General features: G+C 50.5%; 1 protein-coding gene across 1 annotated transcript in view; it reads left to right on the forward strand.

Annotated features, from left to right (window-relative positions):
* The first annotated feature begins 534 nt into the window (after positions 1-534).
* Positions 535-17,092, forward strand: part of MAN1C1 (mannosidase alpha class 1C member 1) — a 57,679-nt gene continuing 41,121 nt past the window's right edge. The window contains exon 1 of the mRNA XM_061480134.1: positions 535-1,606. Within this exon, the coding sequence (XP_061336118.1) occupies positions 1,061-1,606 (546 nt within the window). The 5' untranslated portion in view covers positions 535-1,060. The remainder of the gene's footprint in view (positions 1,607-17,092) is intronic.

Below are 17,092 nucleotides of genomic sequence, written 5' to 3' on the forward strand. Positions count from 1 at the left end.
GGGTTGGCGGCGCCTTCGGGGTCGTGCCCGCCCGGGCGAGAGGGCTGGGCTGGGCTGGGCTGGGGCAGCTCTTTCGGACGCGTGCGGCTGCTTGAATGGGGTCCCGCTCCCGTTCCTGGTCCGAAAGTTAAGCTTTGTCTCCTCCAGTGCCCGTAAGGAAGGGACTGGGGGGGAGAGGCAATGGAGAACTCTTTACAGCGAGGCAGAGGTTTGGGAGAAGGGGGGAATTTGCCGGGATCTGTTCAGCAAAAACAAAACCCGTGGAATTTTTTGCCTCAAGAAACTTATCCCGAGCCGAGCTTTCTCGTGGCTTGTTACGAGCCCGCCCGTCCCCAGCCCCTGACAGCTTGGAAAGCGGCGGAGAGGAGCCCCTCGTCCCCTTCGCTCTGGCCCCTCCGGGGGTTCCCTCGCCGGGTGCGGATCTTCCTCTCCGCTGCCCCGCCAGAGGAGCCCGGAGCCCTGGGGACGGTGCAGAGCTGGGAGCCGCTTGCAGGCTGGGGACTTGGTGGCAGATCCGGATAGGGAAGCCGGGCAGGAGGGTGGGTGAGCGGCTGGGGAGACGGCAGCTCCTCCGGGACAAAGGCTTACACCGCCGGCTGCATCCGTCCTGGTGCTGAATGAACGCGCTCTTCTCTCCCCCGCCTCGCAGGGATGCCGCAGCATGAACCCACCGCTTAGAGAGCAGCGATCGCGCCGCCTCGGCACCGCTCCCTGAGCCAGCCCGACAGCAGCGTCCGGCGCGGAGCCTGCACGGGGACTGACGCCGGGAGCCGCTCCGCCGCCCGGCTCCGGCGGGATGCGATCGCCGCCGCCTTCATGCCGGCAGCAGGGACTCTGAGCCGCCGCTCCGCGCCCTGCGAGCCCCTCGGGCAGGGACCCCGGGCAGCGGCGGGGCCCCGGACGGGAGCCGTGCACGCATCGCCCGCCGGCGGCTCCCGGTGAAGGCGCCCGCTGCAGCCGGCGCTGCGAGGGGGGCACCCCTGAGCCTTTCGCCGCCGAGACAAGCGGCGCATCCCGGGGTGGCGGCGGGTCCCACCCGGCGGCCGCGATCCGGTGCCCCATGGTGCTGCTGCGGAAGCTGCCGGGCATGCCGGGCTGGCCAACGGCGCTGGGGCTGCGGCTGCCGCAGAAGTTCCTGTTCCTGCTCTTCCTCTCGGGCCTGCTCACGCTGTGCTTCGGAGCCCTGTTCCTCCTGCCCGATTCCTCCCGCTTCAAGCGCCTCTTCTTGCCCCGCCGCGCCACCGCCTCCACCTCCTCTTCTTCCTCCGCCTCCTCCTCCTCCGCCGCCGCCTCCTCCTCCACCCGCGACACCGACCTGCCCCGCAGCCCGCCCGCCGCCGCCGAGCCCCGCCACGCCAGCCCCGCCGCGCCGCGCCGCCTGCGGGAGAAGCTGCGCTCCGCCGCCCGGCCCGCGCCCCGTGCCCGGCAGCAGGTGCAGGGCGACGGCCGAGCCGAGCCCGCCACCGGCGCTGCCCCCGCGCGGGACACGCGAGCCCCGTTCCGCTTCGACTACGAGCGGTTCCGCCGCAGCCTCCGGCACCCGGTGCGGGGCAGGCGGCCCGGCGAGGACCCCGAGACCCGCGCCCGCAGGATGAAGATAAAGGAGGTGAGGAGCAGCCGCGGCCCCCTCGCTCAGCCCTCGCAGCCTCTCCACTCTCCTCGCACCCCCCTCGCTTCCCCAGCCGTGCCCCCGCATCCCACACGTCCTCCTTGCGCCTCCTTTTCCCAAGGAAGGCGGTGGGAATTGGGGAGGGTCTCTTTCCAACGGGCGTCCCGCAGCATGGCCCCACACACGTGCCGGTCAGCATCCGCACGCATCTCCTCCCTGGAGAGGAAAGGTGAGGGCAGGCTGTGACCTGAATTTAAAGGGATGAAATTAGGCAAAGGGAAATCTCATCTTGGTTATTAGGGTAAAAAATCATGCTTGGGGTGCAAGAGGCCGCCCTGGTGTCCATGTAAACGTGGCTGAGCTGCTCACTGATGAACGTTGTGCTGGTCCATGGGGATGGCGGGATGGGATGTGCCCCTGTGGCTGTCCCGTAACCCGCTCCGGTGCTTGCTCTGGATGGAGCTGGCCTGGGGCTTGTAACCCACTAACAGCGACCCTCCGAGCCCAGGGAATGTCACCAGCAGGGAGGCACGGGGGTGACGGCGGGGACAGGCTGGCCTGGTGCCTACAGCTTGTGCATAAAAGCCTGGCACAAGCAATGCAGAGCAATCTGTGACCCAGTTAACTGAGAGCTATAGATTCTGTGTAGTATTTGATTGTGTTTGTCGTATCTTTTGCTATGATGGATAACCAGCTTGGAGGGATTTCTGGTCTAGAAAGAGCTGCCAGTAAGTAAAATGCATGGATGTAATTAAGCAGAGTACAATATTCCTGGGTTTGCTCTCTCACAGAGGTGTAGGCATTCACCAGAGTTGCTGCCACAGGTTGAACAGAGAAGGAAGTCACAGGTAACATGCCGAGGGCTTTCATCCACCATATCCTGCATTTTAAAACCAGGGGCTTTTTAAAGCTCCCCTCCTGGTATCTCTGACCATCATGAAAACAAAGGCTGCACCGCTGGTAAAATTCCAGCTTCTCTGGCAGACAGCAACCCAAGGTGCTGTGTTTCTTCATGATCCCAAGCAGGATTGAGCCACCCTGTCCTGCATCTTGGCTGCAGGGTATTCAGAATATTCCAGTTCCCACCCCTCATGTGCTTGGAGCTGTGGAGCGTGTGCTTGAATGTGCTGCGTATTCCCACTGTCAAGGTATGCTGGGGTAGCAGAGCACACCCATGAATAACCCAGCTTCTACTCTGTACAAACAAATCGAATTGGAAATTGCATTTCTGGAAGCTAGTGGCACACAGTGCTTTAGTTGTAGTTAATTAGTTCTGAAATATAGGATTATTCCAAGTTGCATGGATTCAGCCCCATCTGTTTATAACAGCCATAATCAGTGCCGGGGAGCAGAGCTAGATTTTTTTTCAAGGATGAGAATCCATAAGTACTGGGTTTATGCTGACAGCTAATTACTCTTCAAACAGAGCCCTTATTCCTTAAAAGTGCCTCTGCCTCTCTTTATGCAGAGCAAGAGAGAAACAAACACCGTGCTGAGATGGGAGCCTGAATGCGCAAAAGGGACACAAGGTGCAGCCTGTGGGAGGGATAAGGTATGTTCTTTCTTCATGACTCAAAAAGACATGAAGAGAACAAACCAAGAGAGGCTGGAAGACAAACGCTGTATAAAAAGAAACAGATAGGAAAAAAAAAAACACCAAAGAAGAAAGAAGTCATGATGCAGCATTTGGGTTTAGCAGAGATTCTTCACGTGATGTGAGAGACGCCAGCAGGGGCAGGCAGTGGGTTTGCTGCTGTTGGAAGGTGGTGTGTGCAGTAGCTTTTCTCTCCTAGAGCTCTAAGCCCTCGACTTCGATAGAACGTGTTGCTGACTGGCCTGGTACTTAAAGCTTTGGGTTCCCTGCCTGCTCTCCTTTAGCCCATTCTTGCAGGTCAGCACCTCTGTAACAAGGAAGATGGATAGGGTTAGGATTTGTTTTCCTCCAGCTGTCTGCCAGAGCCTAGATGAAAGCCAGGAGAAGGAACTGGTGCAGGATCAAAGACTAGGGCTGATGTGCAACCTGGAGACTTGGATCTTTCTATCTTCTGATAGGACCCTTCCATCTGAGCAGGCGTCTGCTCTTTCCCACCCAGCCTCTAAGCTGCTTGATGCTTCAGCCAAAGAGGAGGATGTATCATTAGTTTCTTGGCTGTTACGCGTGGAAAGGATCAGCTAATGTCCTGTTAGACATTTTCTGCTTAGAAGACAGTGCTGCCCAGAGTAGGAAACCCACCACTGTGGTGGCTCCCACTTTACTGCTGCCTGGGAACACTGAGCAGTACTGGGGCATCAGAGCTGCTTGGAGATGGGTCTGGCTGGGGGGTTATCTGCCTCACTTGCCATGTGCTTTGAGTGCTGTGTTTCCTACTAATGCAGCAAGGAAGAGAGGTGGGTTAGAGGGTTGAAATGACTCCTAGAAGCCTGTTAAAAGGAGTAAGTGGTGCACTGACCTGAGCTGTTGTGTGCATGCAGGTATACTGGTTTGCACTGGTGAGTAACTTAGCAGAGTGGCTGGCCGCTTAGGTTTGACTTAAGACAATTCCAGAGGCAATGAGCAGTTGTTTTCCTGAGAAGGAAAGAAGAGATGCTCTGTATTGCACTGGCTGCTGGCTGCAAAAGGTCGTTGGTCACCTGGAGAATTGCCTGGGATGTGCTGCTCCGTGGTCCTGTGGGCAGCCGAGTGTCGGCGGCACGCTGACCTTTCAAAGAAGGCTGCAGTGAAACCAGGTGACAATCTCCCTATGCTGCAGGCTGGGAAACATAAAAGGGCCTGGGATTATTCATCTCTTAAAGTGAGCTCTGAGACACGTTTCAGTTGTGCAGTTGATCAGTCAGGCTTGGCTTCGGGAATAGCTGATTTTTCACACGTGCCAAAGGGTAATCACTGATGTTCAAGAAAGGATAAAAAGAGAAGGGAAGTGGCTGCAGAAACGCCACAGTGGGATTCCAGAGTTATTTGCTCTCAACAATTTCCAGCTCAGATTGTGACTTTTCACTGAGCCAATGGTTTCCCCTCCAAGTGCCACTGCTGCGCACTCAGAGCTGGGAAAATCCGACCGTGTGGTTTCTGCCTTTTGCATCATAATCACTGAGAAAGGTGATGCTGTTGGAGCTGAGCTGACAGCTTTGCTGATGCTGGGTGAAGCAGAACGGAGTGCTCCGTGCTGTTGCTGTGTTGGCTTCGTGGGTCTCACAGGTAGGGAAGTAGTGGGGAGAGAGAACAGCTCTTCCCTAAAGTATTTTTACACCAGCTCTGTTAATGCCACCCAGTGCTTAAGGACAACAGCTGTGACAAGCTGGACCAGAAAGTGTTCATCAGTGGGATTAAGCTAGCGATCTGTCTTCTGGTCATGAGATGATGGGGAGAATGGAACAGTGAAAGAGATTTACTTTTTCTTTTCCTCTTTGGGCACAAAAAGCAAGTTTCCTTGCCTGGTGTCCGAGAATACCCAATTCCTGATGGTGTCCTTTGTCCCTTTCAAGTAAGGGAATATGTCAAATTCAGGCAGGCTTTTAGCCCTCTGCTGGGATCGTACCCTTGGGTTTGACACATGCATTCATTTCCTCCAGACTAGTAACACTGAAGCCTATTCATTTTACAATATGGTTCTCTTCATCCTGGCTTTTCTCCTGTCTCCACCTTCCTCTCCCTCTCCTTGCTGTCTCCTGGCCTCGTTTAACACAGCTCTAAAGATGGATTGGCTTTTGAAAACCAGGCCCCAGGGGGAAGAAGTCCATCAGAGGCGGTGCACGCAGCTACCCTGCATCGCTCTCCTGTTAAGCTTAGCAGCTCCTGTTAAGGTAGATCAGTCTTTCAAACACAAACATATTGACAGTTTGTCACGAGAGGATCATTGGCAAGAAGCAGGAATGGTATCAGGAGCTCAGCTCTTCCGGACAGCTTCTTGGTGCTGGCTGCTGCTCCCATTGTGGGGTTTCACAGCCCTGAGCTGCCATCCGGGAGCAAGCTCCTGGTCTTGGGAAGCTCTGCTTGTTCTCCTGAGCCCGAGATGCTGCCCTGGTGGGAGACGTGCCTGGTGGAGTGGGGCTTGGAGCAGCTCTCAGGTGAGTTACAAGGGGCCTGGTCACACACCTGTGAATCCCATTCTTGGTTGTCCTGAGCTATTTCATACCTGAAGCCAGCAGGAGAAAGACTTCAGACTCTCCCTTTCCCTGCCCTGTGCTACTTGTATTCCTGGAGAAAAAGCCTTTTCTGTCCGTAATCTGGGGGTGAGCAGTACTGCAAGCAAATAACGGAGTCCCTCAGTGGCTTCCACCTGTATTTAACACCACAGCACGTCCCCATGCACACCTTTCTCACTGAGATCCATGGAAAACTCTTATCTGAGAGCATTTCTCCGCACTTTGAGGCCCTGGCTGCCTCCAGGCTTGCTGGAATTTGCCTTTGCTCCCTCTTCCTTCTCATGCATTTATTTGCTGAACCTGTGCAAAGGGGTTTTCTATACTGCACATCCCTCAGGCCGTGCATCCAGTGTGGGTTTTGCTTCCCCAGCCTCCAGTGGATTCACACAAACAAAGTTTAGACCTCGCCTGTCTGAGACTCTTTTGGCTGTTGAGGATGCAGGTAAAGGACTGAAAACTTATCTGTCCTATTGGCATGATGCATGAGTGTAGATAGTAGTTCCCATGCTGTGATCCGTGCTGCAGTGCTGTTTGCCATAGAGGTGCCAATGGCACCTTAGTGCATTTTGGAATTTGGGATACCGTGAGGATGTTTGTTCTTACCTACAGAATGCAGGAGGAAAGCACTTGTTCCACAACAGCTGAGTTTGGTGCAAGGCTGATTTGGAAACTACCACTTAGAGACAAATGCACTGCTCATCACACGACAAACTGGCTGGAGTGTGGACCTCTCCAGGCAATGTCTGACTGTGTGTGCTGGCTGTGGGGAAATGAGCTTCCAGGACACACACGTGTTGTGCAGAAGGATTTACACCTTGTGAATGCACACAGGCTCTTTGAAAGTTCTCAGCTATACGGACAAGGGGGTTGGGCAGCAGGGCTGGAGCCTTGGTACCATCCCATACCCTGGGGGGGGGCAAGACCAGATGTGGCTATGTCTGAAACAGGGGGTGCATGGCTGGGGGGGTGCATGGGGTGAGGTGCCCCTTGCTAGGACCTAGAACTAGTATGGGCCAAGCTCCCATCACCCCTTCAGGCATCAGGCTGGGGACTGTGTGTGTGCACTTGTGCAAATATTTACTACAAAGCAGTCGCCTGGGTTAAGATTCCATCTTTCCAGCCAAAATATTTATAGGCTCCTGATTAACTTTTTAATCAACAATTAAATCTGCCCCTTAATGGAGAAAGATTTTTGCATCTAGTGTTCTTTCCTTTGGATCTGTATGCAGGGCTTTACCAGATGATGTTAATCAGTCGTGTTTGGTTTACTCCATCAGCCTATTATTGTTTAGCTTGTTTATCATCTCGTTTGGATGCTTTTCAGTATTTAAAGCAATTCAGATTTTAGATGGGAGACAGAGGGGGAAAGGAGAATGTATCTTGGATCAGTCTGTCATTGGGTTCTGAATATGAGACTTAGATGAAGCTGCCAGAAGGGGAAGGAAGGAAACAGCATTCACCTCATTGGTGGGAAGAGGGAATCGTGCGCTTGGAAAATTCTAATTTTTAAATATTCCCCCCCCAAAAGTCCTTTTCCGTGAATGCTGTGGCTGGATTTGGCAGGAGGAATGAGCACACTCCATGACTGCTGTCTGTACTGCATATCCCCGTGGTGCTTCAGGTCATCCTGTGACACAGTGTTCTGGAAGAGCTCCAGAGAGGCTGTCACCAGCAGTGGTGTCAGTGAGCCGTGCTTAATGGGAGTGGATTGTGCGTGATGGACCCAGACCACTGCAGGACACAGAGCACAGTGGGAACACTGAAGGACTGGGTAATAAACATCCTCTATTGATGGCACAGGGATGTTACTTGTTTGTAATCATATTAGAGGGGGCAGAGCACCTACTGTTAATCAGACCAGGACACATGGTCCCAGGTTCTGTTCCTGATGGCAGATTCATCGAGTCGCTCTATGGATCCAATTTGCATCTCTGTAAAACGGACACAGGGGTTTTTTATCCCTAATCCAGCAAACTGATATGTGGCAAAACTGTTCCAGGCACTTGAACATTCCCTGGGAGTACTCCGGAGTGTAAGTAATGGCTAGAGGTTGTACTCAACTGAAGTGACTTCAGTGCTTCCCTTTTGCATCCGCTTATCTTGACAGCGAAGACGCAGAGTCCCTTGTGTGGATGTCTGCTGTGTGCTAGAATCAAAGGCGAGATCTCGACGGTGTTTGAAAAGGGAAGGTGTGAGGTGTGCTCCTCAGACTGACTTCTTCCCTCAGCAGAAAGGTAACGGAGCCTGGCTCTCTGGCAATAGGAGTCCTGTTGTGACTTTCCCCTTCCTTGTGTCTGTAGTTCCTTCTGTGTCACCCACCCCTGCCCAGTGGCGTCTTCCTCCTCCCCGTGTCTGTGTGAGCCAGAGGTGATGCTCCAGCTTCAGGTGCTGGTACCCACAGCTGCCTGCAGCAGCCTGTGATGCTCCCCTGCCTTCCGTGGGGCACCCTGCGGGTCCCCCCCCAGCCTGGGGGCTGTTTGCCCTGAACTTCTTTGTGTTTGTGACCTTTACCCTCTGTCAAACCCCATTGGAGTTTTCCAGCTCAGGGGTTACTGAGGAGGACAGGCAGGAGACAGCGGAGCAGAAAACAGTTCTCAGGCTTCTCTGAGCTAATTGTTGTTATGGTCCCGACTGAGTGGGAGCCAGGAGCTCATTAGTTCTAATCTGGCTTCCAACAATTCTATGGCATGGCCACAGAACTGTTGTTACCTTTCTCTCCTGGTTTATTAGTGGGTAGAGCGATTCCTAAGAGGAAGGCTGCAGAGAATAATAAATGCAAGAGATTAAGAAATTCTGCAGCATCTCATGGTGCCAACAGCACTTGCACAGGATGATGATATACAATGAAGTTATACATTCAGTACATCCTAGAGAATGTCTCTTCTCCGAGAGCTGGTACTTGCTTCAGAGGATGTCTGACACAGCTCCCACTGATTTATGGAGCTGGATGGCTCTGAGAGGCTGTGCTGAGAACTGGAGCTGCGTTAGTAACGTCCGAGCAAGCCGTGCTTAGACCAGGCTGCTTGCTCTAATTGTGTTAACATGATTTCCCTGGGCACTAAAGAAAGTGCATAACCGTGTTCTTTGCAAAGTAACGAAGGTAATTATAATGTAATCACATTTCATCTGTCCTGAAACCCTCGTGCTGTCTGGGTTAGCCAGCCCAGCTCATGAATAACAGAATTCCAGTGGAAATGGGTTGTTTCTGGCTCTTCCTCCATCCGAGCCTCTGTTTTAATCCAGAGCTATCTAGGAAGGAGACATGTTTATGTTGGTAGCTCAGCATCATGCTGGATGAACCCAAACCAACCCTTGGCCGATTCCTGCCGCTGTTTTGACTTTCTTGAGAGCCTTGCTGCAGTACTGAGACCACATTAGGGTTCCTGCCGTAGTTGTATTTGATTATCTCATCTATCAGGCGTTTGTTCTGCGTGTCGGTGGCCCTCTGACAAGCAGAAGGTTGTCACTGTTGGGTGTGGATCTGCCCACTCTCATCGGTGGCTGCACAGTGCAGTAGTTCCAGTGATGGAGCTTTTGCGGCAGCTCCCTGCCTGGGGTAGGGTGACGCAGTGGGCGGTTGTCTCCTCTTCTGGGTCTGTCACTTCTACATGTCAGAGCCTTAAAATAAACATTTGAGTGGAATATTAGGGTGCAGTTTGGTAACCGGAGCAGTGGGAGTTTGTTCCTCAGGTCTCGAAGCACAGTCAGAGCAGTACTGTGGGAGCCATTTCTGCGTTGACAGGGACATCGAGTTTCTGACCTGGGAGGTGCCTTCTGTCTCTAATTTTGATGAATCCTTATAGTTCTTATCTTTAGTTTATTACCCACATCCCTGAACTTGCCATTTCTTGCTTTATTCTTTCAGTAGTTCATTAATCATTGTTGTATGATGACTGTCTAGTGCAGTGCTGGAGCGAGGCCAGGCACTGGTCCCTGCCGTGATGGGAGGTCAGGCTAAATGAAAGCGAGCCCTTTTCCTCCTGCAGCTCAATTCCAACGTTGTTCCAACATCCACTCCACCCGCCTCGGTTATATTAAAGATCCAGTATCTGCAGCCTGATTTCTATGATTTATTGCTGCCTGTGGGACTCTTGGAAGAGTTTGTCAGCCTCTGGCTAATAAATTTGTTACTGTGGTCCAAGAATTCCTTGTAACACTTTTGTAAGGTGACAACTCTGACTTGGGGCTCTAGGAAGGCTGTGAGCAAGATTTTTGTGTCTGTTATTAGCTATTACCTTTGATAAATTATTGGACTGATCTCTGCTGTCTCCTCAATGCTTGCGAATTGCTCTGTTCCTCTCTTCAGAAGTTCACATCACCAGTAACTTGAAACAGGAGAGGAGGCAGAGGACAGCGATGCTCTGGTCTGCGCCTCGGAGCAAAGTCTGCAAAGACAGATGGGGAGCAGGTGAACCAGCAAGAAAGCATTAAACTAAACTCATCCTCCCACATCTCTCCTGTTAAGCCATCCAAGTGTGCGATAAAGCACGAGGTGTGCTGCCAGTCCTTGACTTCCCTCTTTTTGGCCTGTTCCAGCATTTGGATGGAGACAAAGGCAGTTTTCAAACACATTGAAAAAGAAAGAATAATGTCCCCACACTCCCCCGCCCCGCAGTCTGTCCGTTTTGGGTTAGTTATCACTACAGCTTCTTTTAGAGCATCCCCTTGGGCGCTGGCTTTCCAGAAATGAGAATCCTGTGCAGATGGTGTCTTTAGGGAAGGAGAAAATCGCTTACCTTGTCATAATGCAGGTGTGGAAAACCAGTCCCTGCTTAGCTTTTGTGTTTCATCTACCTTCCCTTTTAGTGTGGGGGTCCTTTTAGTGTTCTGGCCTGGGTGTTTAATTGATGGATGTGCATAACTGACCTGGAATGCTGGTCGCTTTTAAAGAGAATTTGTAGTCTGTGTGCAATTAGGGCTTCACTGTGAAGACTGTGCTGTACATGCTTGAAGGGATGTAGTTGGAGTGTAAGAGCCCTAAGGCAGCCCGTAGGTATGTCACGGTGCCCAAAATCTTGAGAGCTGGGGGAATTTCCTGCCTGATTTATGCTGCAGGCGCTAAGCTCAGGAGGGGGACTCGGAGGTGACATTTGAAGGAGCACACTTACGAGGTAAGTCATGGTTTCCAGTTCCTTTCCTCAAAGCATCCTGGAATGAAACAGGAGTCGCTAAGAAAAGCCATTGCCAGAGTGCCCAGCCTAGAGGTGACTCGAGAGCCCCTGCTGATGGTGCCAGGCACAGCATGTTGCTCGCTGTCGGGGTCCGCCTGCCATGCATTGTGTTTGCAGCCTGGCTGTAGCTGTGGAGTTGTGTGTTTGACAGACATCTCCTATGCAACTTCGCTAGCAAAAGTAATCTTGGGAGGTGAACCATTGCACGAGGATGTAAGGGTGATGACCTGTGACATAGCAGTAGTGCTGGGGAAGATGCTTGAGATGCCTCTTTATGCATGGAAGTCTGTACAGATGCGTTTGGATCCATGGCACTGGCGCTTCCAAAGTGCAGCACATACAGTAATCCCTGAAATGAGCATCACAGAAAGTATAGCACGAGTGATGGAGTTCATAGGTATATTTTAACACTTTTATGGATCTAATATTCTAATATTAGAATATTATTATTTAGTATTCCAGTATTTTACAAAAAGACATTTGTTTCCCATCTCCTGTTGTTGCTTGAGCACATTCTGATGCCTTCTACTTTGAAATCACTTTGAAGTGCTGCAGACACATCCTCACAGCTTAAATTTGCAGGTTTGAAATCTGCATGCACGGAAGCAGTAAATGAGAGCTAAGGTCAAATTTTGCAGAGACTCAAACCCCCCTTAAGGACCTTAAATTGCTTTCCTGATTTCTTCATACTCACAGATGTTGCTGAAATTACTACTTTTGCCTTCATTCTGCAGTAATAACAAGGGAGATGGGAATGATTCCTGTGCTCATCTCTCTGGAAGTGTCCTCTCCAGGTTTTGATCTTTCCTGTATCTCGCTATTCCCTTTCTGTGTGTTTGCTGGCAGGACATCTTCACAAGCTGTACTTAGATTTGCTATTTGACAGTGACCCAAATGGTTTTTGCAGGATGCCCAATTACCTTTTGAGTGTCCATCTGTGAGAGAAACCATGTCTCAAGTCTGACAGAGTCTTAACAAGGGGTGATGGGTTCAGACTGAAACGGGAGGCTCAGGTTAGATATAAAGAAGTTCTTTAGTGTGAGGGTGCTGAGATGCTGGAATGGGTTGCCCAAAGACACGATAAATGCTCCATCCCTGGCAGTGTTCAAGGCCAGGTTGGATGAGCCTTGGGCAACACGGTCTAATGTGAGGGTTGGAACTGAATGATCTTAAGGTCCTTTCCAACCCAAACCATTCTATGATAAGAATCTTCATGGGCTTGTTGCTTGCTCTGTTGTACAGTGTCAGCTCAGCCGTGCTCTGGGATACTGTGTTTGATCAGTCCCAGAGGCTGACAGCATTGGGGTGGCCGAGAACACAAATCCCTTTTCTTTCTCTTACAACTTCCCACAAGCTCTCATTCCGGGAAGCGAAGGAGATGAGGCTCCAGCTCTGCTCGTCACTCCACTAAATCACCCCGTGCCTTGCTCTAGACTTGCATCTTTGCTCTCAGACCCGCTGCCGTCCCCTTGCAGGCTGGCATCTCATTAGGAAACTAACTGCAAAATCAACTGCTCTTGCTGACATGTTTCCTGATTTAGATGCAGCTGGATCCAGCTGGGTCTTAATGCCTCAGACAGCCCTATCAAAGGATTATTATTTTTCCCCTCTTGACACAGTTAAATCTAGTTGCATGAGGAATTTAATTAGGAGTTACTTTAATTGTGTTTTGAGCTGTTCTCTCTCCTATTCAGCTTCCCTAGCAGGGGCTGTGAGTCAGGAAGACTCTTGGCTTCTATTTCTGTCCTTGTCACTAACACTGACGACCTTGGACTCTGTGCTGGGTTTCTTCAGTTCCCCCAGTGTTCAGGTCCTGCTTTTCTCCTGGCTGTGGTGGGAGGGAGGGAAGGATGCTTCCCCCTGCCCCTCTGAGCTCTGTTTCACCCTGCTGCACCCGCTGCCTGGGAGCAGAACCTGGAGCTCTCCTTTATTGCAGCTTGCTGGAAGGAGCCCTGTGGCTGTCTGATGGAAGGTGATTTCTCCTGACTTCATAGAGAATTCCTCCTTTGCTTGCAGTGCTGGAGACCAGTTTTCTGTGCCATGGTCTGCTGTGTCTTTGGCTGTTGTGCAGGAGGGAGTGAGCCGATGTGATAAAAACCACCCGTGCAAGTTGCAAAACAAGCTGCCAAGGCTTTGCCAGACACAGCTGAAGCAAAGCCCCACTCACCCGCTGCCTGAATTGCTCGGTTATATTTGCTTACAGATGCAGCTACGTGTAGCAAGTAATTGCCAGTGTCTCTCGCCCATCTAACACGGAACAATCAGCTGCTGTATCTGCAGGCAGTTGGCTGCCATGCTTTGAAATTTGGGGTTAGGATCTGTTGCAGGAGCTGGAGCCCATGGGAGGAGCTGTGTGCTCAGGCTGGTGCTTGGGCTGGGGAACACCAGCCTTTATCTCGTGCTTAGGGAGCAAGCGAGTACAGCAGTGGCAAAGGGAGCTGTCAGAGAGCAGAGGCTTTCCTGAGCCTTGAGCATCATTCCAAAGGGTGTCTGTGCAGGAACTTGCTTTGGAGGAGGTGGGTTTGCAACAGGAACCAGTCCTGTGTTATCTGGGGGCTGATTGACCTCCTACCCTGGTACAGCATGTGTAATCCCAGCGTCCCACCGCACACATCACCTCTTACACCTAAGGGTGTACGGGGAGGGTCAGGAATGGGAAGCAGAGAGGAAATACCCCTCCTGTTGGAGTCAATGAGGTTATCTCCACCTGGCTTTGGCACTGGGTACAAACAGCCTCAGGTTTCCTGTGCAGTCACCCCTTCACCATCAGCTCAATCAACATGATCACGTTGGATGGACACTGAGATGAGGCTCTCAGGAGTTACCAGTTGTGTGAAGGCCATGGATGAAAACAGCTGCAATTCACTGGTTTATTCCAAGGCAGAAGCTAACATGGATGCTATAAACTAGGCGGGCTACCCAGCATGTCACTAAATTGCTCAAGTTCCTGTTGGGATCTATTGGATTTACTGTAATCTTTAATTATAAAAGGTAATTACTTCCAAATGGATTATCAGTGTTGGTGTCCGTTCCCGAGGGTTGCTTGGTAACGTCTCTCATGTGCTCAAGCACTGTGTTTTGTGAGGAACAGGCTCGGAAACTCGGCAGGGAAAAGCCAGTGAGTGGATATTAATGTTGCCTAAATGGAACCTTTCCATCACCTGGAGTTAACACGCAGCCTTTTTGTTCTGATTTTGCTGTTATATAAAAACCTTTCTAAGGGCAGTGTCCCAAAGAAGCGGCCTGAGAAGTTATTCAGCTTCACATTAAATTCTAGTATTGTATAACATTCTGCCATGCTGTCTGTATGGAGGTGTCTATATATATATCTCCATATGATAATGTTGAAGCAGCAGCAGATAATAAACATGGTGCTGTTCCATTACCTTTCCCACAGCCAATCCTGAATTATACAAGTTTATGCAAGTCTGATTAGGAGACAATACCATCCATCATTCCCAATCGGAATGGCTCATCCTGATGTGCTCGGGCAGACTTTTACTGTCTGCAAGACTGACAGTTGGTTCCTCTTTTTTTCTCTGCATCTGGCAAATCATTTTTATACAGCTGGGGAAAATGGCATTATATTGCAGGTTAAAACTCCAGCCCAGACAAGGGCTATTCTGGGGTAGCAGGAAGGTTAGATATTGGAAAGAACAGGTCCTAAAATTGAGAGTAATGACAAGTCATCTTCCTCCTGCTGAGAAAGGAAGAGAAACCTTTCCGGTAATTTGAGGTGGGAAAAACCAAGCAAGAAATGCAATTGGGAAAGAAATACTTAAAAGTACACCCACCACCCCTTTTTACTTGGAAAAAAAACCCAACCCACCACCACCAAACCTGCAACCCCCCTGGGAATTTCTGAGCTAGCCTAATGGTTCAGTATTTGAAGGGGAGTTGAAGAAACGAGATTAAAGAGCCACAAAAGTGGTTACCTTGTGAAAATAATGGCTTTGTGTAATGTTCCTTGGAAGTACATGGAAAGGGCTGCTTGGTTGCTATATTTAGATTTCATCTTTTAAGCATTTGCTAATTATCCCAGCCGAGATGGACAAAGCTAATCAAATAGCTGTGTGGGAATGCTCCGAGTCTGCCAACAAAAGGAGGGCAAGTGGAAGGGGGGGATTTGGTCTTTTCCCTTCTCATCTCTCTGTGTTTTGCCAGCACAGGACACCAGGGACTGTCAGTGGTTCAGTTATTACGTCTTAAAGAACATCACATTTGCACAGCTCTTCAGGGTGAAAGCACTTCCTTGGTCAAGTTTTTATCCTGAGCCCTGGTTCTTCACCAGCTGGATCACTTGCTATAGGTCTTTTGGGGCTGAATTCTTCCCGACTGCCTTTCCATTGGAGTTTGATTTTTCCATGACCTCAGGTTCCCTGAAAATCAGGGAAGATGCTTTTGTTTCCTGGGCCTGGAGTGGGGACTTCCAGTGTGTGGTTTGGCATATTTGAGCTCAGAAAGCATGAGGAGTCTTGCTAAGGCACATCAACAGCAAATGGTAATGGGAGAATGGGCAAAGCTGTGGTAGCAGCGTAGGTGCTGCTGTGGTGTGCTCATTAGGATGGAGAGGTTTGGGGTGTCAGTGGAAAGCATTAAATACTTGTGTGATTTCCTGTAATCTATGAAGGAACACAAGCATTTAGTGTTTGACCCAGTATTTTAAAGGAGAGTGCTTGTAAAGCTGATTTCCAAATGACAGTATTTCCATACATTGAAAAGAAAAGCCCTGGAAGCAGTTTTAACCTTGTTCTACACTGGGTTTGTGCAACCTGAACGCTGAAGTGTCAGGACCCTGCTAAGATGTAGTTGAAGACCCTGAAGCAGCAAAGAGCTTGGTGCAGGACAATGCCTTCAGTACCTGGCTCCGCATGGCTGCAGGGTGCAGCCCCTGTGACATACCTGGGGGCTTGTGAGTGATGTCTCTGTTGGGCTTGGCTGGAGCAATCACAAGCAAAGGTAATGGCTTGAATGATCAAAGTGGCAGGATTCAGTTTAGCTCCTTGCAGTTGATTTAACAGGTAATCATCTGGCCGGGAGCTGAAACTTCTGAAGGTAAAAACTCCCTCTCAGGTTATAGAAAAGAGCCAACCTGACAAGTTCCATTATAAATTTGGCAGTCTCTGCTATAGATCAGCTGAAAGCCAGGGTGCGGCGAGTCTCAGGGCCAGCTAGATGATTGTCTATCAGAAGGCACACTGGTTAGAACAAAATCTAAAATGATGGCTCTATTTCCATAATTTTGGTGGTTCTGGTGCCATTTTTCAGATCTAAACTGGCATAATGCTAATGCTGACGTATTGTGATCTCTCATGACGTCAACGACATAAAATACTTGCTTCTAACGTTGGCATCTCATCGCAAAGCTGACTTGAGCACCTCGCTGTGCAGTTTTGCACCTCTCGGCTCCATCCCCTTCTCCTTCAGCTTGGCATTCGGAACCTCTGTCAAAGCTTCTGAAAGCTCCATCTCAGTCCTGCATGCAGTATATAAATGTGGAGTCCCCACTTTTAGAAACTTGATGAATCTCTGTAGTGGTTTGGAAGTGGAACTGCTAAATTTGGATTGAAAAGACAGCTGCAGAAAGCCAGAATGGGCAGAATGGTGCAGATGCTTTTGGCTTCTAAACTTTTCCCGTGGCTGCTTTTGGACCCATCATTAGAGGGAGGAAAGCTTAATCTTGGAAAATGGAAGGGTACCACGTTATGCATCCTGCCTCCCAAACACAGAGGGTTTAAAAGCAGTGAGCAAAATCCTGCTCACGTATAGGAAAGCTGTCAGTTTGATGCCGCAGAGCCTCATCCATCCCCTGCCTGATGATCAGCTCAGGGCAGAACAGAGAAGGGGAGTTTTAGACACTGCAGCCAGCACAGCCCAGGAAATCGTTTTGTAGTGGAACTTTTGCAGCACTGTGACAAATGCAGCTTACATGCTTCAATAGGCAAAGAATAAATGTATTAATTCAAAGCACAAGAAAAGGTAATGGCCTAAATGATGAAAGTGACAGTGAGTCACTCCAGGGACTCTGCAGCAGCCTCACGCAGCTCCTCCTTGTGCCAGGAGACAGCAGGAGAGGAGGGAATTGCCCTGGTAGGATCTAAGTGGCTGTTGGAGGGAAACCTGGGGTAGTTTTTTGCCCGTGATAGAGGTACCAGTGAGCTGGTCCCAA

Source organism: Pezoporus flaviventris, unplaced genomic scaffold (assembly GCF_033815535.1).
Source record: "Pezoporus flaviventris isolate CSIRO_AGI_PZ_B2104156 unplaced genomic scaffold, CSIRO_AGI_Pfla_v1 ptg000176l, whole genome shotgun sequence".
In the NCBI taxonomy this organism is placed as follows: Eukaryota; Metazoa; Chordata; class Aves; order Psittaciformes; family Psittacidae; genus Pezoporus; species Pezoporus flaviventris.